The following is a 26619-nucleotide window of genomic DNA, read 5'->3' as shown; positions in this document are numbered from 1 at the left end:
CAGGGCAGTTGTGCTGAAGTTTGTCATGGATGAAATACCAGATATCTCCAAACACCAAAGTAGGCAGACACTCAAAAAGGCAGTTATGACATCTAAATATTATCCCCAAAGGTGTTAAGTAGATGGATTTCTAAATGTGCAAGCTCTTGTGAAAATAGTACTCATGATTTCTTATTTAGAAGAAATTCTATTCATATAAATAAAGGAAATCATTACAAAAATGACCTTTTTGAAGCTGAACTGTGCATTGATTTGGAAATTGTCAAAATGGGATTCAGAACATATTTTTATCATTCAAATAGAAAAAATAGAAAAATACATATATTTTTCTAAACTTTGACAATCAGCCTTTGTATAAATTATTTTGCTTTTCTCATTCCTAATTTTGAATTATAAAACTATATTAAGTGTATGAAATATAATATCATCTCTTCTTTGAGGATAGGAATAATTTCTTTTTTGCTTTTGCATCTCCAGTGCCCAGTATAGTGTCTGGTGTACAGAATGAATGGAAATAAACAATGTGCTTTCTTTAAACTATTTTTATATTTTTTAATTGAAGTAGGTAAACTGTTAAACTGATAAAAAAAAAAACCTTTATCTTCTATCTTAGAATCAATACTAAGTATTGGCAGAGGTGAGGCAATGGGGGTTAAGTGACTTGCTCAGGGCCACACAGCTAGGGAATTTCTGAAGCCAGATTTGAAGCTAGGACCTCCCCTCTCCAGGTCTGGCTCTGAATACACTGAGCTACTTAGCTGCTCCAAATTCAATTTATTTTTTGGAAAAAACCCCCAAAAACTTTTCTTTGAAACATAAAGGGAGAAAAAAAGGAAATTGTCACCTATAGGCTTTTTGTCAGGTATATATGCATGTATATATTTAAATATATAATACATATGTATATATTAATATTTGCAAATATATGATACAGATATACATATAAATGTATAGATTATTTGAAAAGTCTTTATAAGTGCTTTTTGTCTATACTTCATAAAAAAGATAATGTCTGGTTATTTCTCATATATCTAGTCCTGCTCATTTGAAACAGATGATTTGAATCACAGAAATCCTTTAAGCTCTTATGAATTTGATCCAAGTATTTTATTGCTTCTTTTAAAATTTTCCCTTCAGTAAAAGGTCCAAAGTTCTTATACCGTAGCTGAAGATCTAGTCCAATATAAACCACTATCTTGAGATTAATCATCAATAACCCTAAAATTACGAGTAGTCCCCACTACTCCCCCAGGTAAATTATACTAGCGACAATGTTAATCCTTTATTTAAGGAACTCTTTATTTGTTCCAACAAACTTTTTTCTGTCTTATATTTTATCCACATGCAAGAGCCATACACACTTTATGCTTATTATAAGAAAATGAAATATAAGAGAGGTTGCTGAAGGGTCCACAGGTAACTTTTAGTACTTCACTGTTGAAACGTCAGGACTGTTCGAATACTGAAAGAGAAAATATAAGTTTCTGTTAATAGTTTATTCCCATATCTCCCAGTAAGAGTAATTTAGTATTATGCATTTTTCTATTTAGTGTGCACAGAGGCAGTAAATGAAATGCTGCTATTTCATTTAAATGAGATATTACTTATTAATTAAATGATGAATCTGAAAGACTGACTTATAAAACCTGGGGGAAAAGAAGGGTCAGTAACCTAAAGGAGATTTGGAGGTCAGTGAGGACTAAAGTCATTCCCACTAGTCTTAAGAAGAGGGCTATTTTATGGCTAAAAGTGGGTTTCAGGTTTCACACTTGTAAAATGAGAGATTAGGTATAGATGAACCAGAGGTTCCTTCCAGATGTGAATCTATGAACTGTGATTCTTTGATCTACAGAAAAATACAGGGTATAATATACATGCTAAAGCTCTTGACAAAGAGGAGGAGCTTGTAAAGATTAGCACAGTTCTTAAAATGGAAACACATTGAGATAGATAGACAGACAGGAAGAGGGGGGAGAGAGACAAAGACAGACAGACAGAAAGACAGACAGAAAGATAGAGACTCTAGTTTCCTACATGATTCTAGTTTCCCAAATGCAAACTGCTTTACAGAGATCAAAGAATGAGGAAAAGGATTCTTATATATAAATATATTTGTAATAATTATTTTTTTTGCAGTGGCAAATAATTGGAAACTGAAGTGATGTTTATCACTTGGGAAATGACTAAAGAAGTTATGTTTTATGATTATGGTGAAATACTATTGTGTTATAAGAAATTATAAAGTGGATGATTTCAGAAAAATCTAGGAAGTCCTGTTGAAACAGAATGAAGTAAGAAGAACCAGGAGAAGAATTTATACAATAATAAAAATACTATAAAAACAAGCAACTTTGAAAGCTTAAGAACTGTGATCTATATGTATATCTATCTATGTATTTATATATGAATGTATACACATATAAATATAAATTTTACAAAGATATGAATATAACATATCATAAATATGTGTTTATTTACAATATATAGCATATTTGTAAGATCAACGTGAGAAATCATTTTGCTTGATGATATATTTGTTATAATGACTTTATTTTCCTTATTTGAAGATAAGAAGATGGAAAGGAGAAATGGCAAATCTGAGTTAACTCTCCTAGATTCTTCAATGGTCTTCTAATTCTTGGACTTTAACAAGTTTTGTTAAAGTTGATCTATGGTGACAGAGGAAGTCTCCCAACATTCCCCTCTAAACAACTTAAAAATAATGCTTCAAATCAAGTTTTTGAATGGTAAGGCCAACAAAAGTTCAGAGGGAAACATTTTCCCATTCTAAGACAACTTAGGAATTATGCAAGAGATGTTTGGAACATTCAATTGGGTGCAGGCCTGGAGTGCATCAGGAGAAGTAGCTGTGGGTCTTGGAGGCAGCTGTGAAAGCAGCAACTTGAGAAGTTCTCAGCCTAGAGATGGTAAAGTGGTCAGACAACTGATCAGAAAAATACTACTGGGGACCCTTGTTGGCAATGGGTACAACTGGCACTGATTGGCAACTCTATTGCCAATACACAGTTCTGTATCATAGTTCCAGGATAAACAAGGACCTTGGTCACAATTCCAGGACTAAGAGGAGCTCTAGCATTTCTGGCTGAGGGGAGTGAGGGACCTTCCTGAGTAAAGACCATAAAACAAACTAGGAAAGCAATAACTATACTTCTCCCAAGATAACATCATCTTGGAAAGACTGAAAACTTGCAGACAGACCCACAAAACTAGCCCTGAAAACTAGCACAAAAAAGTCTGAACCTTGGGATACTTTCTCCTCAATCCCAGGTGAATACAGCTTTAATATAAAGTTCAAAGTCAAGAAATGGGATTTAAAAATGAGCAAACAAGGGAGCAGCTGGGTAGCTCAGTGGATTGAGAACCAGGCCTAGAGATGGGAGGTCCAAATCTGGCTTCAGACACTTCTCAGCTGTGTGACCCTGGGCAAGTCACTTAACCCTCATTGCCTAGCCATTACCACTCTTCTGCCTTGGAACCAATTGGTTCTAAGACAGAAGGTAAGGGTTTAAAACAAACAAACAAACAAACAAATAAAAATGAACAAACAAAAAAATTTGACTATGAAAAGTTATTATGATGTAGGGAAAGCCATACTTAGAAAACAATGCAAAAATGGTACAAGCAAAGCATCAAAGAAAATTGCTAATTGGACACAAGCTAACCAAGAATTCCTAGAAGAGTTAAAGAAAGAGATAAGGGAAGATTGGGGGGAAATGGGTGATGCTAGAAAATTATGAAAAGATAATTAAGAACTTGGAAAAAAAGGCACAAAAATTCACTGAAGAAAATAATTCCTCAGAAATTAGAATAAGACAAGTGGAAGCTAAATGTCTCTGTGAGATTTAAAGAAAAAATAAAAAAAGTCAAAAGAATGAAAATATAGAATATATGAAATCTCACTGAAAAAAAAAATAACTGATCTGCAAAACACATTGAGAAGAGATCATGTAAAGATTTTGGACCACCTGAAAGTAATGATCAACAAAAGAGCCCAGGCATTATCTTACTGTGTTATATTGAATAAAATGTAACAGCATATATATATATATATATATATATATATATATATATATATATATATTATAGTCTATATAAAAATTCAGATGAGGACAAATGTCAGGATTGTGATTTTTGGTGAATCAATTAATCTTTTTGGTTTCCTCAATTATAAATTAAGGGGTTAGGCTAGGTGGTCTTTAAGGACACTCTAAACTTTCTATTACTGTTACTATGATCCCATGATTTAGTCAAACAGGGTCATTGGGAAACAATCAGTTTGTCTGAATTCAACTGTTTTCCAACTGTAGTAATTGGTTGTTTAGAATAATTTACACTAAAATTTTAGGGATGCTTTTAAAGCCATTTACATTTGTAGGTAAGCATTTACTCTCTATACCCTGTGATCTGACTCTCTAACTTCAATCTATAAAGAGGTCATAAAGGCTAAAGAAGGAGGAGAGAGGATTAATAGAAAAAATAGGGAGAAAACCTAATTCTCAGATAAATGGAAATCACTTTTTGTACAATGAGTTACAAATATCTTTTGTTTTTTTAACCTTTGCCCCTGGGACACAGAGAAATGCATGATGGGTGATGGAGCAATGAGGGCACTCTCTTAGATTTCTTTAAGTAAAGAGAGGTACAATTTTATTGCCAATCATAAATGGAGGTACAGAAAATATGCTTTTGTGATAATCCAATTTCTTTATTTTGTTTATCTGGTGCTCATCTTTGAAATAAAAATTGAAGACATTCTGTCCTGTCTTATCACTTTGTAGCCCATCATGCATTTCTCTTTGTCTGAAAGGCTTCATGGAATGTATCCTATAGAAAAGGTTCTCTTGTTCTATTTCCAAGGTCCAGTGAGACAGTTTTTGTCTAAGATCCAAGTCATTCACCATTTGCATCCATGCTCTGACTTCATTTTCTTGCCAGCATTGGGGTTCAATGCCAAAAGCACTCAGGGTCAGGACACATAGAGAAGGTTATTTCATAAGATCATGTCTAGAGACCATAGACAGAATCAAACACAACAACCACATCACTTTACAGAGAAAGACAGTAGGAACCAGTGAGATATTTGCCAAAAGTCATATGGTTAGTAAGCTGTAGGATTGGGCTTTGAACCTAAGTTATTTGATTCTTAGAATTTTTTGTGTCACATTCACAAAATTCTGAAAAAGGTGGCATTCACAAAATTGACTTCAATATTTGGGAAGGGAAATAGAATTTAATAAGTCCAATGAATTAAAAAAAACATAAAATACAAAGGAAAATACTATATTCATCTGGGACAATCTGATAACCATCCTAAAAGGATTTTCGTTTTGTCAAAGTCAAAAGTAAGTAAAAATCATACAAATAGGATTAATGTTTCCAAAATTCTATATCATACAAATTGCATTTGTTGAGTGTGTTAAACATAAAACACCCACCTTTCTCCTTTTTTAAGTAGATTGAAGCCTTCTTCAATTTTATCAAAAGGTAAAACATGGGTAACTAATTCATCCAAGTTAAATTTCTTTGCCATGAAGTCAGACACTAGTTTGGGGAGATCATTTACTGGTTTCCAACCTTAAAAAAATTAAACAACATTATTTTACTTTATTCATAAGACATTAAACGCCAGTCAGTCAGCAATCATTTATTAAGTCCCTATAATATGCCAGGCTATGAAGAAAGGCAATAGCAGTTGTTGCATAAAGAGCTTACATTTTAATGGGCTGTAGAATGGTTGGATTGTCTCAGAAAAATGGACAAGAACTGCACAAGATTGGAAGATGTATTTGTGTGTGAATGGTTGGGTTGCAATCTGTACTGATTTCACATCCAAATGGATGAAATCATGAATCCACAGAATATTAAATGAATGAACAATGAATAATTAACTGGAGGAATTCCATGTAAACTGGAACAACCTCCAGGAATTGATACAGAGGGGAAGGAGCAGAACCATGAGAACCTTATACACAGAGACTGATACACTGTGTCACAATTGAATGTAATGAACTTCTCTACTAGCAGCAATGCAATCATCCAGGACAATTCTGAGGGACTTATGAGAAAGAACATTATCCACAGAGAAAGAACTGTGGGAGTAGAAACACAGAAGAAAAACATATGATTGATCACATGGTTTGATGGATATATGATTGATGATTTTGACTTTAAATGATCACTATTGCAAATATTAATAATATGGGAATGCATTTCAAATAATGATACTTGTAAAACCCATTAGAATTGCTCTTTGACTTTGGGAGGGAAGAGAGAAAAAAACATGAATCATGTAACCATTGAAAAATATTTTAGTTTAATTAATTAAATAAAGATCTTACTTCTTCCAAGCAACCTTTTCTAACTAATGTCACTGCACTGATCTTGCCATCTAGGAACTTGGGCAATGGATGTGATAACTTATATTAATGTATGGCTTTATATATTACAAAATATTTACATTCAAACAATTTACAACTTTGTAATAGAGGTAATATAAGTATTTTAAGATTGAGAAAACTAAAGCTCTATGAAGACAGTTGCCTTCTTGAGTCATCTAACTAGCAGGCATGTAAATCTAGATGCTATATTGAATCATTTATATTAAAATTATTTTGTTGAGCTTTGACTCTAGTTTCCTTCTCAGGTAGTACTTTATAGAATGGATTTTAATGATACTACAAAATTGTCTCTATAACTTGTTTTGTGCAATTCTCAAAACAATCCTGTAAGCTTGGGAGTATAAAATTATCACCATTTACCAGAGAAAGATATAACTTTGTTTTTCTTCCCTAAGCAGATCAGGTAGCAGAGACTACAAATCACTTTCTTATCCTAACATGATTACATCAGGAGGAGCTGACTCTTTCTCCTTTCTGCCTTTATAGTTTGGAAAATAGTCCTGAATAACCCATCCCAGCTAAAAGGAACCAGTAGGGATAAAATGGGAAACTTCCTTACTCCCTGAGGTGGAGCAGATCAGCAAGTGCTTACAAGATGAGAAGAGAGGCCTAGATGAATGAAGAGAGAAGAGGCAAATAGAAATAACTCATTGTGAACCTTCATGATGTTAAAACAGTGGCATCCTGAATCCTGATCAATCTGGTTCACTAGAAGCAATTGGTAAATTTTTGCATGTAGGGATTTTTCTTTAGAAATCAACGTACACAACAAACTAGGTTGTTTTTTGTTGTTGTTTTTTGGTCAACAATCCAGAATGCATTATGAAAATATTTTCTTTTAGAGAGCTGGTTGTTAATATTTGCCAGAAAAGCATGGAGTTAAAGGCAGAGATCAATCGAAGAAACAATAATAAAGAGTTCCTATATTTCCTTCCATCATTTGAACCCTCTCATGTGAAGCTTACCATTAAAAGATGACTTAAGAAGAATGGAAGAGTAAGGCATTTTGAGATATTAAGGCAAATTCTGAGACTTGTCTTTATGGAATTCAGTGGTAGAGAGCTGGTTTCCTAGGAAAGTAGATCAGTGCCATTTACTAGAAAACAATATAGCTGCCAAACTGCAGAAGCTCATGGAATAGATTGAAAACCAAGTACCAGGAGTCAGGGATTATGGTAGGCAATGCCACTGATGAATTATTATCTGCTGAGAGCTCAAGACTGCTACACAGAGTACCAGGGAAAATTGCAATTGGAAGCATTAATGGGAAGCAGTAACTGATGATACTGAATGAGAACAGGTCTGTCTATACAAGCCTCATGGGGGAGAAGATTGTTCACTTTGTTTTTATTGTTTCACCATTTGGACTTGACTGGAAGTTCAATGAATTTTTGTTACCATATAAATGAAAATAGTAATGCTTTGAAGCTTGTAACCTTAGTGATTTTAAGAGACAGCAGGTGATTATCTTTTGCGAGTGTCAGATACTAAATTTCCTAGGTCATGTAGGTGGAGTAATGAGTCACAAAGTCCAACGAGGACTTTCTGTCAACTGGGAGCCACTTAAATATATCGAATTTGTAAGTCTCTCAAGGGCAAGGATGCCAGCTTCTACCTTCTTTACCTTCCCAATATATAGCGTATAGTATGACACATAATATATGTGCTTGATAAATATTTCACTTAATAATATTCTGAATTTATAGAATGCCTGACCCTCAAAAATATGGACAAATATTAGGGAATATTGTGGCTCAATATTAATGTATCTTATTTTCTTGGTTTCTTTTTTTTTCTTTTTTGTTATTTATTTCCCAGAAGTTCTAAAAAATAATTTCTATTCAGGGAAACTGAATTTGATACAAAGTACAAACTAGAACAGTGGAATGATTTAAAGCTGAAATCAAGTCGAAGTCATGTAGTCTGACCATCTCTGACTTAACAGAGCATTAAGAGAAAATCTTTTCGATACTAGTTCAGTTCTTCATCTACATTGTGCTTCCTCTCTGAAGTTTCAAGTATGATTAGGAGTATTAATAGAAGCAGAAAAGATAGGAGAGATGATAGATTTAATGGGAAGGAGAATGTGGCAAAGGTACTTTATAAAATGTAATTGATGGAGATCAGAAACCTAAGAGACAGATGGAGTAAAAGGAAACAATACAGTGAGGTTCCTCCTACCAAAAAACAAACAAAATCCCTCCTAACATATTGAAAATGTAGTCGATAAAATCCAGAAAATGTCACAAGTCATTTGTCCAGTCTAGGTGAGCAGAAGGAGACAGAAGTCTGAAGATCCTAGGAATGGGGCAGCCCAGTGGAGTACTATGGTTCTCAGGCACAGACTATGAACCTGGGCAAAAGAAGGCATCATAAGACCCATAGTAGGGAATCACCATGAGGCTAGGTGCCAATCAGCAGCTTTATCATCTTATATCCTATTCTGAGTCACAGTCTAGGGTAAAATACAATTTCATGAGTGAGAAATGAAAGGGTGGATTTTTTCTACTTGAAAGAAAATAATAATTTTTTTAAAAGGAACCTAAGGACTTCTCCATATTGCCTGATCAAGGTGCAATGACCTTCCTTCACAAGCAGCAACCATTTTTTTTTATAGAGGTGGTTGGTATACATCTGGAACACTGCATATCCTGGCAGATTTGGCAATGTGTTAATTTTTGCTGAAGTTCTTTCTCTCCCTGTCCCCTCACTCTATATTATTCTCTGTTACAGAGGATGGTGCTCTGTATAGAAGATGGTAGAAATAGATATTTTGGAATTATGTGAATAAAAAACACAATAATAATAAAAAGAACTTCTAGCCATAAAAATTCCTTCTAGGAAAAATATTTCTATGGTTCTAACTCATAGTGAACAAAATAAGCCCCTTAAAAACTTGAATAAGAGGTGACATTATTGAGATAGTAGTCAGGGTTAGAACCAGGTAACTATTTTTTCCCCTTTTTTGATATTCTCTTCAAATTCCTGCTTTATTTTGTTCTCTAAACTTTACTCAAAGATTCCTCCCCACTTTCCCTGCTGAAACACTACTTAAAATATTAGATCATGGGTCTTGGTAATGGACATGTCAGAATGTCCAGCCCTTCCACCTATGTGTTGACACCTTTCTCAATTCTCTTCAGATGTTTCCAAAACTATGGCTTCTCATCTGATTGGTGAAACCTTTCCCAGTCCACAATTTCTTGCCAGAAGTTGAACTGAGAAGCTTGGCCATCTATTTTTACATCTTTCCTGACTCCACTCATGATTCTCAGCACTTTTCCACTTTGTCCTGATACCTCTGCCTTCTCTTCTGGTTGTCTTGTATGTGTTGTCATCTCCCATTTGGGAGTATTTAGGTAGTACAGTACATAGAGTACTAGGCTTGAAGATCAGAGGACCTGGGTTCAAATCTGATCCTAGTCATTTTCTAGCTGTGTAATCCTGGGCAAGTCACTTAACCACAATTACCTAGTCCTTGACAGGTACTGTCTTAGATACTAATACAGAAGTTATAGGTTTGCATTTTTTTTTTAAAAGGTAAGCTCCTTGAGACTAGAGGCAGTCTATTTTTTTCCTTATATTTGTATTCCTAGTACTTAGCACAGTGTTGATCACATTGGAAGAACTTAGTAACTTAGTAGAACTTTTTCTCTTTTGAAATTTAAATGAAAAGCCTTCATTTTTCAGCCACATACCACCAAAAATACATCCTTTCCAGGTGCGTCCATCGAACACCAACATGGGATCAAAGGTGAGCACTGAAGATGCTGGAGGATCGCCTACTACCACACTCATTCCACAGTTCTTATGGCACGAAGCCAGGGCATCAATCTGATTACACATGAAAGAGAAAATAAACTGCTTATTGTATCTATCAGAATGGAAAGGAGCTGTACCTTTCTCCATTGCCACTAATTAGCACAGTCCCCCAATTTAATGGATCAACCTACTTGTACTTAGTGATTACTGTTTACCAACACTTATCTAAGTAAGGAGTGGTTATACCAAACAAGGGAGGAACAGTTTAAGGCTCTGCATCCAATGAGTGTGTATGGGGGCAACAACATATTTGCCTATAAGTGTATACAATTTTAGAAAGCAAATTCAAAGTCATTTAGATGTTGGGGTAGGTGCTGACAGCTGACACTGACAGCTAGGGACATTAAGAAGAAAAATTTCATTTGGAAAGTAGTATTTGAGCAGAAACTGGAAGGAAACTTGGGTTTCAATGATATAAAGATGAAGAGGGAGGACATTCTAAGCATAAGGGATAGTCTGTACAAAGCCATGGAGAAGACCAATGAATGTCATATAACAATATTGAAGTACACTCCCATATGCGTGCATTGATTTGGTTTCTTATGAAAGGAAACTTATTTTGAATATTGTGGAAACTTTGCAATTCTTAGTCCACCTTCTATATCATAGGATCAAAGATTTGGAGGTAGAAAAGATCTTAGAAATCACTCTACATTTTATTGATGAGGAGACCCAGCAAAATAAAGCAGATTTCCTCTTTATTTTATCGATAAGGAGACCCAGCAAAATAAAGCAGATTTCCTCTTTATTTTATCGATAAGGAGACCCAGCAAAATAAAGCAGATTTCCTCTTTATTTTATCGATGAGGAGACCCAGCAAAATAAAGCAGATTTCCCAAGGTCCCAAGTTAGCATGTAGCAGTCCCAGGATTAGAACTCAGTTCTAGAGTACCAAAGTTTAGATATCCAAATTCAGCACTTTCTTATACAGCACCATGCTATGATATACATTTATATATATAATATGTTTAAACACACATATGTATGTGTGTGTATCTTATGTTCATAGTATTTCCATCTCTGAAAAAATATCAAATCATTGTCATAAAAAAACTCTAGATAAATAAACAATTTAATTATCCCCCCAAACATTAACCCAATGAACATAATAAACTTTATTTACTTTTCATTAAATATTTCAAATGAAAACAAATCTGCGTCAAGAGATAAGTGCTCCTTTCCCACACAGAAACTGAGATTAATGCATATTATTACTGAGAATGCTGCTTTTTCTCTTTCCTTCCTTCCTTCCTTCCTTCCTTCCTTCCTTCCTTCCTTCCTTCCTTCCTTCCTTCCTTCCTTCCTTCCTTCCTTCCTTCCTTCCTTCCTTCCTTCCTTCCTTCCTTCCTTCCTTCTCTCTTCTCCCACTATGTACCTTTCTCCCTCACACTGTCCATCTATTTCTGTTTTCCCTACCCCCAGGTATTTACTAAGGGCATAGTACTACTGTACTGGGAGAGGCACTATCATTGTTTTAAGAGATCAGTCTTCATTAGGAAATATCTAGAAATATCTAGAAAGTAATTATATTTTTATTATTATTGCTACTACTACTATGTAATAGAAACATATTGTGCTTGTAAAAGTTTAATTAAATATATTATCAATTTCCTTGGCAATAAATCTGTAAAAATGGAGATTTGAACCTCGAACTTCAATTCCCAGGAGTCCTTGGTAGCTCCCAGAGTTCCCCATAATCCCAGGTGAGGTCATCACCTGGACCACGAGGACAGAGGGGTTTTTAAACGGACTCTGACTTCAGGGTCTCCCTCTTCCTGCTTCTGCTTCCAAGCACACGCTTCTCTGGAGATGTAGTATAAATGAAATTGAATGGGCCTTTCAGTCCTCCTAAGCACATGCTTTCTTATTTTGTATTTTCTTTACTTTTTGATCATTAATAAACCTCATAAAAATATAATACTTTTAGCAGAGAAACTAATTTTACCTGTTACAAATCTAAATAAAGTACTAAAAGGACTAAATAAGAGATGAGGCAAAGTCTGGCCACCACCTAGGACACTCAAGAGTGAGGTTGTAAAGTGATTTCTTAGCCAACATTGACCATCAGGACTTTGATCTAACCCCTCCAAACTTCTCTCTTCCCTCCAAGCTCCACTCTTCTACCAGCCCTGTTGCCACCTAAATGGAGTTAGAACTACTTGAGCAACTTGATGAAAGGGGTTTCAATTTCCATTTTGTACACTGAGGACAATGTCCATTCTGTTCATATGAAGGCCCATTTACTCAGGTTGATTTACACACCAGGGAGCAGAAATACCAGGTGGGAAAAGTGGGAAGGAGGAAAGACATAGATTCTTTGGAAAGAACTTATAAGGCTTGCAAAAGACCTTTGGTGGTCCCATGACTTCCCTTTCCCCCTTCCTGACCCTCAGGCAAATTACTGAGGCAGCTTGGGCTCTGAATGGGATCACTTTTCTTTTCCTTAGGCAGTGAGGTGGTAGAGGAGTTAGAATTATGAAGCTGAAGTCAGGAAAACCTGATTTCAAAACTAATCTAAAACTTTTACTACATAGTTGGATGACCCTAGGGAAGCCACTTAACCTCTCTTGATCTCAGGTTTCTTATCTATAAAATGGGAATAAGAATAGCAGATAACAATAATGATAACAAGCAGAGCTGTTGCAAAAATAAAATGAAGTAATATTTGTAAAGTGCTTTGTTGCTATTATTATTATTATTATTATTATTCAGGAAGGTATAGATTTTCCTTGAGGTTCTGATTGCTTATAATTATTTACTTGTCTCCTATTACTCAGAAGATAATGGTGTAGAGTTATATTTGACTTTGGCAATATGAACTTAATCATACACTTCAGATATTCTTAATTGGTTAGCTTCTAAATTTACTGATTAGAGGGTGAATGACCATCTGGGATACCAAGGTTCACCTTGCACAGGAATCATGGAATTTGCCCTGTCACCAAGAATCACCCCCATGCCCACCCCAAGTTTTATACAACTTGCTCTTGCTCAAAAAAAATAATCATATCAGTACTACCATTGTCATTAGAAATAATGACAAAAACAATGATTCACTTGACCAAAATGCCTTTTTTTTTACTCCCTTATATATGTCATTTCTGCCTAGAGGAATATAAGTTCCTTGAGAGCAGGTATTGTCTCACTTATAAAATTTTTCTTTCCAGAATTTAGCCAGGTATTTGCACACAGTAGGTGCTCATTATATTCCTGTTGATTGATTAATACCGCTTTATGTAAACTCAGCTTTAGTCTGGATTATAGCTGCATCATAAAGCTAATTACTAATGAATTAAACCTTGGAGAGGTGAAATCTACCATTGCTCATATTTAACCATTTGCCCATGGTTTCCCAGATTTCTATTTTTCCTGTTGATTATTTACCATTGTATCAAGGTTTCCAGTAACCTCAAAGGTATACCGCACAGAATCACCAGTCATTTCCTTTAGCACTTCACTGATGGGCTTTGTGTGGTCCTTAGGGTTGACACACTCAGTGGCTCCTACAGCCTTGGCCTTCTCAAATTTGCGTGGATTGATGTCAACTCCAATGATCCGGGAAGCACCAGCGATTTTACAGCCTATAATAACTGAGAGACCAACTCCTCCCAGCCCAAAGACAGCACATGTAGATCCAGGGGTAACCTATAGTGAAGAAAAAATACTGGATGTTAGTAATTAATGATTGTACTAATAAAAGTAAAATTGTAATAAATCTGGAATCTTGGGGAACATGAAATCTAAAGTGTAGCCCAATGTCACCATTGACAAAATGATTCTGATAGTAACATTTGGAAGAGATGAGAAACATAGGTAGTTTAGAGATCAGAAAGATAGTCAGATAGATAGACAGATAGATAGATAGATAGATAGATAGATAGATAGATAGATAGATAGATGGACAGATAGATAGACAGACAGATAGACAGATAGATAGAGAGATAGACAGACAGATAGATATGGAAGTAATGCTCTGTCATCTCAGATACTTCATTTAAAAATGCATATACATTTTCGGGAAAGCATGGTGGCAGTCTAGACACAGGATGCTTCCTCTCCTCAGACCCACCGATATAGACTACCTCAAAAGACCCAAAAAGTCATTTTAATAAGAATGAAGGGACTCTACAGTAGGGCACAGCATTGAAGGTATTTGGGATTTGGGCATTTCCACACTATAAGGGGGTGAAAAAGCTCCCACCCAAATGTGAACTGATCTAACCTCCTCCACCCCACCTATGGAGCCAGAGCCAGAGCTAGTGTGTGCCAGAATCAGCGAGTAAGTGAGGGACACCTCTGGAGTGATCAAGGAGCACCTTTAGGTCCTTGGGAGCTGACTAAAAAAAATACCAAAGACCTACCCCTGAGAGCAGCTATACCTGAAAACTTGGTGGGCTGGGGAGCATAGACCGTGGGTGCTCTCAACAAGGAGATGCAGAGAAGAGCAGTGAACAGCAGAAGCTGCTGAGATTCAAGAGCTCACCACAGACAAAATCCTTGCTCCTTGACTCCATACATAGAGAGCCTGCCCATCTCACTGAGATATCTGACTAAAAAGGGAAGAAAACCCCCCCACAGTGCTGGCAAATTGCCCCCAGGAGCCACAACCTCCATATATCACCAAAAGAAAAACAAAAAAAGGCATTGACCCTCGAATATTTTTATGGAGGAAAAACCCAGGCTACAGTGGAAATACAGGAGGAAATTCAAACAATGCCAAAACCTTCAAAGAAATGGAAATTGTCCACAAGCTTTTGAAGAATTTAAATTGGATCTTATCCAAAAGATGGAAGTATTCTGGCAAGAAAAGTGGGAAATAGTTCAAAGAGAAAATAACAGTCTGAGGGACAAGAACTCCCAAATGGAGAAACATCTGGAAGCCACGAAAAGCAGGATAGGCCAAACCAAAAAGGAAATTCAAAAGATTGAAGCAGAAAACCAAAAGGTTATAACAGAAAACCAGGCCTTAAGGAACAGATTTGGGCAACTGGAAACCAATTATCTTTCAAAACAGCAAGAATCAATAGAGCAAAGTCAAAAGACTGACATAATACAAGAAAACATAAAATATCTCACTGACAAGATGACAGATCAAGAAAACAGATCACGAGGAGACAATTTAAGAATCATTGGTCTACCTGAAAATCCAGAAATAAACAGAAATCTTGACATCATACTACAAGAAATCATCCAAGAAAACTGCCCTGATATTCTTGAACAAGGGGGCAAAATAGACATCGAAAGAGTTTATAAACACCGTCTAAACTAAGTCCCCAAAAGACAACACCCAGAAATGTAATTGCCAAATTCCAAAGCTTTTAAGCTAATGAGAAAATTCTACAAGAAGCCAAAAAGAGACAATTCAGACACCAAGGAGCACACCAATCAGAATCACACAAGACCTGGAAGCTACCACATTAAAGGACCGGAAGGCCTGGAACATGATTTTCAGAAAGGCAAGAGAACTGGGTCTTCAACCAAGGATTACCTATCCATCAAAATTGACTATATGCTTCCAGGGGAAAGTATAGGCATACAACAAAATAGAATATTTCCAGGTATTTGTAAAGAAAAGACCAGAACTAAGTGGAAAGTTTGATATCCAAACACAAAGATCAAGAGAAACATGAAAAGGTAAATATGACAGAGAGAGTAAAGGGGAAAGATGTTTTGTTTTGTTTTTAATTTGAAATCACTTCCTTAAGGGCTATAATTAGATCAAATTATATATAGTAATATATGGGGAAAATGTTATTTGTAACTCTCAAAAATTGTATTCATTATTATAGTAATTAGAAGAATCACTTATAGGAAAAGATTGGGGCATTAATGGCTATAAGATGATATGCAAAAAAAGAAAAAGGGTTGGGGGAATTGAAAATGGTACCAAGAGAGAGTTGAAGAAATAAAATAAATAGGATAATCTTTATCACACAAAGATACACATGGGAAGGGAAGGGGAAGAATACTCTTATAAGAAGGAGAGGAAGAGAGTGTTAATAGGCAATACTTAAACCTTACTCTCAGTGAAATCAATTCTGAGAGGGAAGAGCATCTAGATCCCTTGGGATCTTGAATTCTATCTTGTCCTATAGGGGAAGTGAGAAGGAAAAATGAAGGGGGGTAGGGAGGAGGGAGTACAAAAAGAGAGGGAAGGATAGGGGAGAGCAAACTTAACAGACTCTAAAAAAACAAGAAGGCAACAAAAAGGGAGGGACCAGAAAGGGAAGCCTATTAAGGGAGGGTATTAGGGAGATTGATTTAAAGTAAATCACTGGTTTAAAAGGATATAGCAAAAGAAGAAAGGACAGAACTAGGAGAGCATGTCAAAATGCTAGGGAATTCACAAGTGACAATCATAACTTTGAACTTTGAATGGGATGAACGCACCCATAAAATGTAAACAAATAGGAGAGTGAATTAGAATCCAAAATCCTACCATATGTTGTCTACAAGAAACACAGCTGAGGCGTGTAGATATTCACAAGGTCAGAATTAAAGATTGGAACAAGACATATTGGGCCTCAACTGACAGAAAGAAGGCAGGAGTGATAGAAAGAAGGCAATCATGATATCTGACAAAGTCAAAGTAAAAATAGACCTGATTAAAAGGGATAGGGAAGCTAAATACATCTTGATGAAAAGGAGTATAGACAATGAGGAAATATCACTAATCAACATGTATGCACCAAATGGTATAGCATCCAAATTTCTAATGGAGAAATTAGTAGAATTGAAAGAGGAAATAGATAGTAAAACTATACTAGTGGGAGACCTGAACCTACCACTATCAAATTTAGATAAATCAAATCAAAAAATAAATAAGAGGTAAAAGATGTGAATGAAATCTTAGAAAAATTAGAGTTAATAGATATAAGAAGAAAAATAAATAGGGAGAAAAAGGAATACACCTTCTTTTCAGTAGCACATAGTACATTCACAAATATTGACCATATACTAAGTCATAAAAACATGGCAAACAAATGCAGAAAAGTAGAAATAATAAATGCAACCTTTTCAGATCATAAGGCAATAAAAATAATGTTCAGTAAGGGTACATGGAGAACCAAATCAAAAATTAATTGGAAATTAAATAATATGATTCTCCAAAATCGGTTAGTTAGAGAATAAATCATAGAAACAATTAATAATTTCATCAAAGAAAATGACAATGGTGAGACATCCTTTCAAACCCTATGGGATGCAGCCAAAGCAGTACTAAGGGGGAAATTTATATCCTTGAGTTCATATATTAACAAATTAGGGAGGGCAGAGATCAATGAATTGGACATACAAATCAAAAAACTTGAAAGCAAACAAATTAACCCCCCCCCCCAGAAGAAAACTAAATTAGAGATCCTAAAAGTTAAGGGAGAAATTAATAAAATCAAAAGTGATAGAACTATTGAACCAGTAAATAAGACTAGAAGCTGGTATTTTGAAAAACAAACAAAATAGACAAAGTACTAGTCAATCTAATTAAAAAAAGGAAAGAAGAAAACCAAATTAACAGTATCCAATATGAAAAGGGAGACCTCACCTCTAATGAAGAGGAAATTAAGGCAATTATTAAAAATTATTATGACCGAGACTTCCGGTTAAGATGGCGGCTTAGAGAAAGCTGAAGTTCAGATCTCCGGAAAACCCTTCCCAACCGATCTCAAACTAGAAGCTCCTAAGGCGCCGAAATTCAAAACGATCAACAGCACAGACCCTGGGAACCCTCCTCCTGGACCTGGACCCGGTTCAAAAGGTACGGCTCCCCTTAAAAGCCAGAACCCGAGATCCCTCGGACCTCAGGGGTAGGAGCGCAGAGTCCAAGGCTCCCGGAAGCGGCAGCCGCGCCGGGCTCAGAGAGCAGGGTCTGAGGAACAACAACCCTCAGGGTCTTCTACCCAAGTCCCAGTCCGGGTGAAAGTTACTGCCTGGGGCTTCCACTGCAGAGAGCCGGTCGGTCCGGGTGAAAGTTACTGCCTGGGGCCTCCGCTGCAGAGAGCTGGTCAAAACAACAGCAACCCTCAGGGCGGGCAAGACAGCCTCACGGGCTGGATCCTGCTATCCAAGTCTCAGTGAAAGTCTGTGCTCTCGGAGTTTGGGGAAGCGGCAGCCCATCCCCCCGCAGGCCGACGAAACAGCCTCACGGCCAGCGATTCTGAAGGCAACTTCCGGAAATCGAGCCGGGGGAGAGTGTGGCCTCGTGGTCCGACCCTTCCATTCCAGTTCCAGTGAGGCATATTCAGTTTAACCCAGGGAACGCTCATAGAACCAACATCTGCCCAGGACTAAAGCCTCTGATCACCAGACAAAGACAAGAAAAGCCAATCCTCCACGTTCAGAGATGACAAACTCCACAGAAGCACAGAAGCCCCAAAATACCAAGAAAAATAAGAAGAAAGGGGCGACTCTGGACACATTCTATGGAGCCAAAATACAAAATACAGAGCAGATAGAAGAAGATATATAAGAAAATTCTCCAAAATCTTCCAAAGGAAATAGAAACTCTCCACAAACCCATGAAGAATTTGAATCAGAAAGGACCAAAAAGATGGAAGCCCTCTGGGAGGAAAAGTGGGAAATGATGCAAAAGAAATTCACGCATCTACAAAACCAGTTTGACCAAACTGTAAAAGAAAACCAGGCTTTAAAGCAAGAACTAATAAAGCAAAGCCAAAACACCAAGAAATTAGAAGAGAACATAAAATATCTCACCGACAAGGTGATAGATCTGGAAAACAGGGGGAGAAGAGAAAATTTAAGAATAATTGGACTCCCAGAAAAGCCAGAAATAAACACCAAACTGGACATGGTGATACAAGATATAATCAAAGAAAATTGCCCAGAGATTCTAGAACAAGGGGGCAATACATCCACTGACAGAGCTCACAGAACACCTTCTACACTAAACCCCCAAAAGACAACTCCCAGGAATGTAATTGCCAAATTCCAAAGCTATCAAACAAAAGAAAAAATCCTACAGGAAGCCAGAAAAAGACAATTTAGATATAAAGGAATGCCAATCAGGGTCACACAAGACCTTGCAAGTTCTACGCTGAATGATCATAAGGCATGGAACATGATCTTCAGAAAGGCAAGAGAGCTGGGTCTCCAACCAAGAATCAGCTACCCAGCAAAACTGACTATATACTTCCAAGGGAAAGTATGGGCATTCAACAAAATAGAAGACTTCCAACTTTTGGCAAAGAAAAGACCAGAGCTCTGTGGAAAGTTTGATACAGAAAATCAAAGAGCAAGGAATACCTGAAAAGGTAAATATTAAGGAAAGGGGAAAAATGTTATCTTCTTTTACTCAAACTCTCTTCTATAAGGACTACATTTATATCAACCTATGTATACTAATATGTGGGGAAAATGTAATGTATAAATAGGGGGTAAAGAAAGACCAAATAGAATAATGGTTCTCACACAAAGATTCACAGGGGAAGGGGAGGGGAAGAAAACTCCTATAAGAAGGAGAGGAAGAGAGGGGGGGGGTTTACTTAAACCTCAATCTCAGGGAAATCAACTCTGAGAGGGAAAAACATCCAGATCCATTGGGATCTTGAATTCTATCTTACCCAACAAGGGTAAGGAGAAGGGAAAACCAAGGGGGGGGAGGGGGAGAGGGAGAACAAAAAGGGAGGGAAAGAGAGGGGGGAGGGGGAGGGAACAAAAAGGGAGGGACTAAAAAGGGAAACATCAAGGGAGGGGACAAGGGGGACTGATTCAAAGTAAATCACTGGACTAAAAGGTAGAGCCGAAGAAGAAAAGGTTAGAATTAGGGAAGGCAATCAAAATGCCAGGGAGTCCACAAATGACAATCATAACTTTGAACGTGAATGGGATGAACTCACCCATAAAACGTAGACGAATAGCAGAATGGATTAGAATCCAAAACCCTACCATATGTTGTCTTCAAGAAACACACATGAGGCGGGTTGACACCCACAAGGTCAGAATTAAAGGATGGAGTAAGACCTTCTGGGCCTCAACTGATAGAAAGAAGGCAGGAGTGGTAATCATGATATCTGATAAAGCCAATGCAAAAATAGACCTGATCAAAAGGGATAGGGAAGGTAATTATATTTTGTTAAAAGGGACTCTAGACAATGAGGAAATATCATTAATCAACATGTATGCACCAAATAATATAGCACCCAAATTTCTAATGGAGAAACTAGGAGAATTGAAGGAAGAAATAGACAATAAAACCATACTAGTGGGAGACTTAAACCAACCATTATCAAATTTAGATAAATCAAATCAAAAAATAAATAAGAAAGAGGTAAAAGAAGTGAATGAAATCTTAGAAAAATTAGAATTAATAGACATATGGAGAAAAATAAATAGGGATAAAAAGGAATACACCTTCTTCTCAGCACCACATGGCACATTCACAAAAATTGACCATACATTAGGTCACAGAAACATAGCACACAAATGCAAAAAAGCAGAAATAATGAATGCAGCCTTCTCAGATCACAAGGCAATAAAAATAATGATTAGTAATGGTACATGGAAAACCAAATCTAAAACCAATTGGAAATTAAACAATATGATACTCCAAAACCGTTTAGCTAAAGAAGAAATCATAGAAACAATTAATAATTTCATCAAGGAAAATGACAATGGCGAAACATCCTTTCAAACCTTTTGGGATGCAGCCAAAGCGGTAATCAGAGGCAAATTCATATCCCTGAAAGCTCATATTAACAAACAAGGGAGAGCAGAGATCAATCAATTGGAAATGCAATTGAAAAAACTCGAAAGCGATCAAATTAAAAACCCCCAGCAGAAAACCAAATTAGAAATCCTAAAAATTAAGGGAGAAATTAATAAAATCGAAAGTGATAGAACTATTGATTTAATAAATAAGACAAGAAGCTGGTACTTTGAAAAAACAAACAAAATAGACAAAGTACTGGTCAATCTAATTAAAAAAAGGAAGGAAGAAAAGCAAATTCACAGCATTAAAGATGAAAAGGGGGACAGCACCTCCAATGAGGAGGAAATTAAGGCAATCATTAGAAATTACTTTGCCCAATTATATGGCAATAAATACACCAATTTAGGAGAAATGGATGAATATATACAAAAATACAAACTGCCTAGCCTAACAGAAGAGGAAATAGAATTCTTAAATAATCCCATATCAGAAATTGAAATCCATCAAGCCATCAAAGAACTTCCTAAGAAAAAATCCCCAGGGCCTGATGGATTCACCTGTGAATTCTATCAAACATTCAGAGAACAGTTAACCCCAATACTATACAAACTATTTGACATAATAAGCAAAGAGGGAGTTCTACCAAACTCCTTTTACGACACAAACATGGTACTGATTCCAAAACCAGGCAGGTCAAAAACAGAGAAAGAAAACTATAGACCAATCTCCCTAATGAATATAGATGCAAAAATTTTAAATAGGATACTAGCAAAAAGACTCCAGCAAGTGATCAGAAGGATCATTCACCATGATCAAGTAGGATTCATACCAGGGATGCAGGGCTGGTTCAACATTAGGAAAACCATCCACATAATTGACCACATCAACAAGCAAACTAGCAAGAACCACATGATTATCTCAATAGATGCAGAAAAAGCCTTTGATAAAATACAACACCCATTCCTATTAAAAACACTGGAAAGCATAGGAATAGAAGGGTCATTCCTAAAAATAATAAACAGTATATATCTAAAACCAACAGCTAATATCATCTGCAATGGGGATAAACTAGATGCATTCCCAATAAGATCAGGAGTGAAACAAGGATGCCCATTATCACCTCTACTATTTGACATTGTACTAGAAACACTAGCAGTAGCAATTAGAGAAGATAAAGAAATTGAAGGTATCAGAATAGGCAAGGAGGAGACCAAGTTATCACTCTTTGCGGATGACATGATGGTCTACTTAAAGAATCCTAGAGATTCAACCAAAAAGCTAATTGAAATAATCAACAACTTTAGCAAAGTTGCAGGATACAAAATAAACCCACATAAATCATCAGCTTTTCTATATATCTCCAACACAGCTCAGCAGCAAGAACTAGAAAGAGAAATCCCATTCAAAATCACCTTAGACAAAATAAAATACCTAGGAATCTATCTCCCAAGACAAACACAGGAACTATATGAACACAACTACAAAACACTCGCCACACAACTAAAACTAGACTTGAACAATTGGAAAAACATTAACTGCTCATGGATAGGACGAGCCAATATAATAAAAATGACCATCCTACCCAAACTTATTTATCTATTTAGTGCCATACCCATTGAACTACCAAAATACTTCTTCACTGATTTAGAAAAAACCATAACAAAGTTCATTTGGAAGAACAAAAGATCAAGGATATCCAGGGAAATAATGAAAAAAAACACATATGATGGGGGCCTTGCAGTCCCAGACCTCAAACTATATTACAAAGCAGCAGTCATCAAAACAATTTGGTACTGGCTAAGAAACAGAAAGGAAGATCAGTGGAATAGACTGGGGGAAAACGACCTCAGCAAGACAGTATACGATAAACCCAAAGATCCCAGCTTTTGGGACAAAAATCCACTATTCAATAAAAACTGCTGGGAAAATTGGAAGACAGTGTGGGAGAGACTAGGAATAGATCAACACCTCACACCCTACACCAAGATAAATTCAAAATGGGTGAGTGACTTAAACATAAAGAAGGAAACCATAAGTAAATTGGGTAAACACAGAATAGTATACATGTCAGACCTTTGGGAGGGGAAAGGCTTTAAAACCAAGCAAGATATAGAAAGAATCACAAAATGTAAAATAAATAATTTTGACTACATCAAACTAAAAAGCTTTTGTACAAACAAAACCAATATAACTAAAATCAGAAGGGAAACAACAAATTGGGAAAAAATCTTCATAGAAACCTCTGACAAAGGTTTAATTACTCATATTTATAATGAGCTAAATCAATTGTACAGAAAATCAAGCCATTCTCCAATTGATAAATGGGCAAGGGAAATGGATAGGCAGTTCTCAGATAAAGAAATCAAAACTATTAACAAGCACATGAAGAAGTGTTCTACATCTCTTATAATCAGAGAGATGCAAATCAAAACAACTCTGAGGTATCACCTCACACCTAGCAGATTGGCTAACATAACAGCAAAGGAAAGTAATGAATGCTGGAGGGGATGTGGCAAAGTAGGGACATTAATTCATTGCTGGTGGAGTTGTGAACTGATCCAACCATTCTGGAGGGCAATTTGGAACTATGCCCAAAGGGCGACAAAAGAATATCTACCCTTTGACCCAGCCATAGCACTGCTGGGTCTGTACCCCAAAGAGATAATGGACACAAAGACTTGTACAAAAATATTCATAGCTGCGCTCTTTGTGGTGGCCCAAAACTGGAAAACGAGGGGATGCCCATCAATTGGGGAATGGCTGAACAAACTGTGGTATATGTTGGTGATGGAATACTATTGTGCTCAAAGGAATAATAAAGTGGAGAAGTTCCATGGAGACTGGAACAACCTCCAGGAAGTGATGCAGAGCGAGAGGAGCAGAACCAGGAGAACATTGTACACAGAGACCAATACACTGTGGTATAATCGAACATAATGGACTTCTCCATTAGGGGCGGTGTAATGTCCCTGAACAACTTTCAGGGATCCAGGAGAAAAAAAACACCATTCATAAGCAAAGGATAAACTATGGGAGTGGAAACACCGAGAAAAAGCAACTGCCTGAATACAGAGGTTGAGGGGACATGACAGAGGATAGACTTTAAATGAACACTCTAATGCAAATACTATCAACAAAGCAATGGGTTCAAATCAAGAAAACATCTAATGCCCAGTGGACTTACGCGTCGGCTATGGGGGGTGGGGGGTAGGAAAAGAAAATGATCTATGTCTTTAACGAATAATGCTTGGAAATGATCAAATAAAATATATTAAAAAAAATTATTATGCCCAATTATATGGCAATAAATATACCAACCTAGGTGATATGGATCAATATTTACAAAAATATAAATTGCCTAGATTAACAGAAGAAGAAATAGAATTCTTAAATAATCCCATATCAGAAAAAGAAATTGAACAGGCCATCAAAGAACTCCCTAAGAAAAAATCCCCAGTGCCTGATGGATTCACAAGTGAATTCTATCAAATATTCAAAGAACAGATAACCCCAATACTATACAAACTGTTTGACAAAATAAGCAAAGAGGGAGTTCTACCAAATTCCTTTTATGAAACAAATATGGTACTGATTCCAAAGCCAGGCAGCTCAAAAACAGAGAAAGAAAACTACAGACCAATCTCTTTATTGAACATAGATGCAAAAATCTTAAATAGGATACTAGCAAAAATGTAAGAATGGTTCAATATCAGGAAAACCATCCACATAATTGACCATATCAACAAGCAAACCAACAAAAATCACATGAATATCTCAATAGATGCAGAAAAAGCCTTTGACAAAATACAACACTCATTCCTATAGAAAACACTAGAAAGTATAGGAATAGAAGGATCTTTCCTAAAAAAGAATAAACAGTATATATCTAAAACCATCAGTCAACATCATCTGTAATGGGGATAAACTAGATGCATTCACAATAGGATCAGAAGTGAAACAAGGATGCTCATTATCACCTTTATTATTTAAAATTGTTCTAGAAACACTAGCAGTAGCAATTAGACAACAAAAAGAAATTGAGGGCATTAAAATTGGCAATGAAGAGACCAAGCTATCACTTTTTGAGGATGATATGATGGTCTACTTAAAGAAATCAGCTAAAAAGCTAGTGGAAATAATCAACAACTTTAGAAAAGTTGCAGGATACAAAATAAATCCAAATAAATCAACAGCAATTCTATATATCTCCAACACATCTCAGCAGCAGGAATTAGAAAGAGAAATTCCATTCAAAATCACCCTAGACAATATAAAATACTTAGGAATTTATCTCCTGAGACAAACACAGGAACTATATGAACACAACCAGAAAACACTCTCCACACAACTAACACTAGGCTTGAGCAATTGGAAAAACATTAACTGCTCATGGGTAGGATGAGCTAACATAATAAAAATGACCATTCTACCCAAACTTATCTATTTATTTAGTGCCATACCATTCCAACTTCCAAAAAAAATTTTTACTGAATTATCAAAAGCCATAACAAAGTTCATTTGGAAGGACAAAAGATCAAGGATATCTAGGGAAATAATGGGGAAAAAAAATGCGAAGGAAGGTGGCCTTGCAGTCCCAAATCTCAAACTATACTATAAAGCAGTGGTCATCAAAACAATTTGGTACTGGTTAAGAGACAGAAAGGAGGATCAATGTAATAGACTTGGGTTAAGGGACCTCAGCAAGACAGTCTATGACAAGCCCAAAGATCCCAGATTTTGGGACAAAAGTCCACTATTTGATAAAAACTGCTGGAAAATTGGAAGACAGGGTGGGAGAGATTAGGTTTTGATCAACAGCTCACACCATACACCAAGATAAACTCAGAATGGGTGAATGACTTGAACATAAAGAGGGAAACTATAAGTAAATTAGGTGAACACAGAATAGTATACATGTCAGACCTTTGGGAAGGGAAAGATTTTAAAACCAAGCAAGACTTAGAAAGAGTCACAAGGGGGCAGCTGGGTAGCTCAGTGGATTGAGAGTCGGGCCTAGAGATGGGAGGTCCTAGGTTCAAATCTGGCCTCAGACACTTTCCAGCTGTGTGACCCAGGGCAAGTCACTTAACCTCCATTTCCTAGCCCTTACCACTCTTCTGCCTTGGAGCCAATACATAGTACATAGTATTGGCTCCAAGGCGGAAGGTAAGGTTTAAAAAAAAAAAAAGATAGTCACAAAATGTAAAATCAATAATTTTGATTACATCAAATTAAAAAAGTTTTGTACAAACAAAACCAATATAACCAAAATTAGAAGGGAAATAAACTGGGAAACAATCCTTATACAAAAACCTCTGACAAAGGTCTAATTACTCAAATTTGCAAAGAGCTAAATCAATTGTACAAAAAATCAAGCCATTCTCCAATTGATAAATGGGCAAGGGACATGAATAGGCAATTTTCAGTCAAAGAAATCAAAACCATTAGTAAGCACATGAAAAAGTGCTTTAAATCTCTTATAATCAGAGAAACGCAAATCAAAACAACTCTGAGGTATCACCTCACACCTAGCAGATTGGCTAACATGACAGCAAAGGAAAGTAATGAATGCTGGAGGGGATGTGGCAAAGTCGGGACATTAATATATTGCTGGTGGAGTTGTGAATTGATCCAACCATTCTGGAGGGCATTTTGGAACTATGTCAAAAGGGCACTAAAAGACTGTCTGCCCTTTGACCCACCCATAGCACTGAT

The 26619-nt window shown here is 36.4% G+C and overlaps 1 protein-coding gene across 1 annotated transcript in view; it reads right to left on the bottom strand.

Annotated features, from left to right (window-relative positions):
* Window positions 1-1278: 1278 nt before the first annotated feature.
* The window catches only part of LOC100015820 (all-trans-retinol dehydrogenase [NAD(+)] ADH7-like), a 47872-nt gene continuing 22531 nt past the window's right edge, over window positions 1279-26619 (bottom strand). Inside the window, exons 6-9 of the mRNA XM_001369771.4 lie at window positions 13626-13886; window positions 10118-10253; window positions 5457-5595; window positions 1279-1462 (exon numbers count right to left, since the gene is read on the bottom strand). Coding sequence (XP_001369808.3) covers window positions 1432-1462; window positions 5457-5595; window positions 10118-10253; window positions 13626-13886 — 567 coding nt within the window. The 3' untranslated portion in view covers window positions 1279-1431. The remainder of the gene's footprint in view (window positions 1463-5456; window positions 5596-10117; window positions 10254-13625; window positions 13887-26619) is intronic.

The sequence above is a fragment of the Monodelphis domestica genome, chromosome 6, assembly GCF_027887165.1.
Source record: "Monodelphis domestica isolate mMonDom1 chromosome 6, mMonDom1.pri, whole genome shotgun sequence".
Taxonomy (NCBI): domain Eukaryota; kingdom Metazoa; phylum Chordata; class Mammalia; order Didelphimorphia; family Didelphidae; genus Monodelphis; species Monodelphis domestica.
Note: the sequence above shows the minus strand (reverse complement) of the source record. Positions and strands in the feature narration are given on the sequence as shown.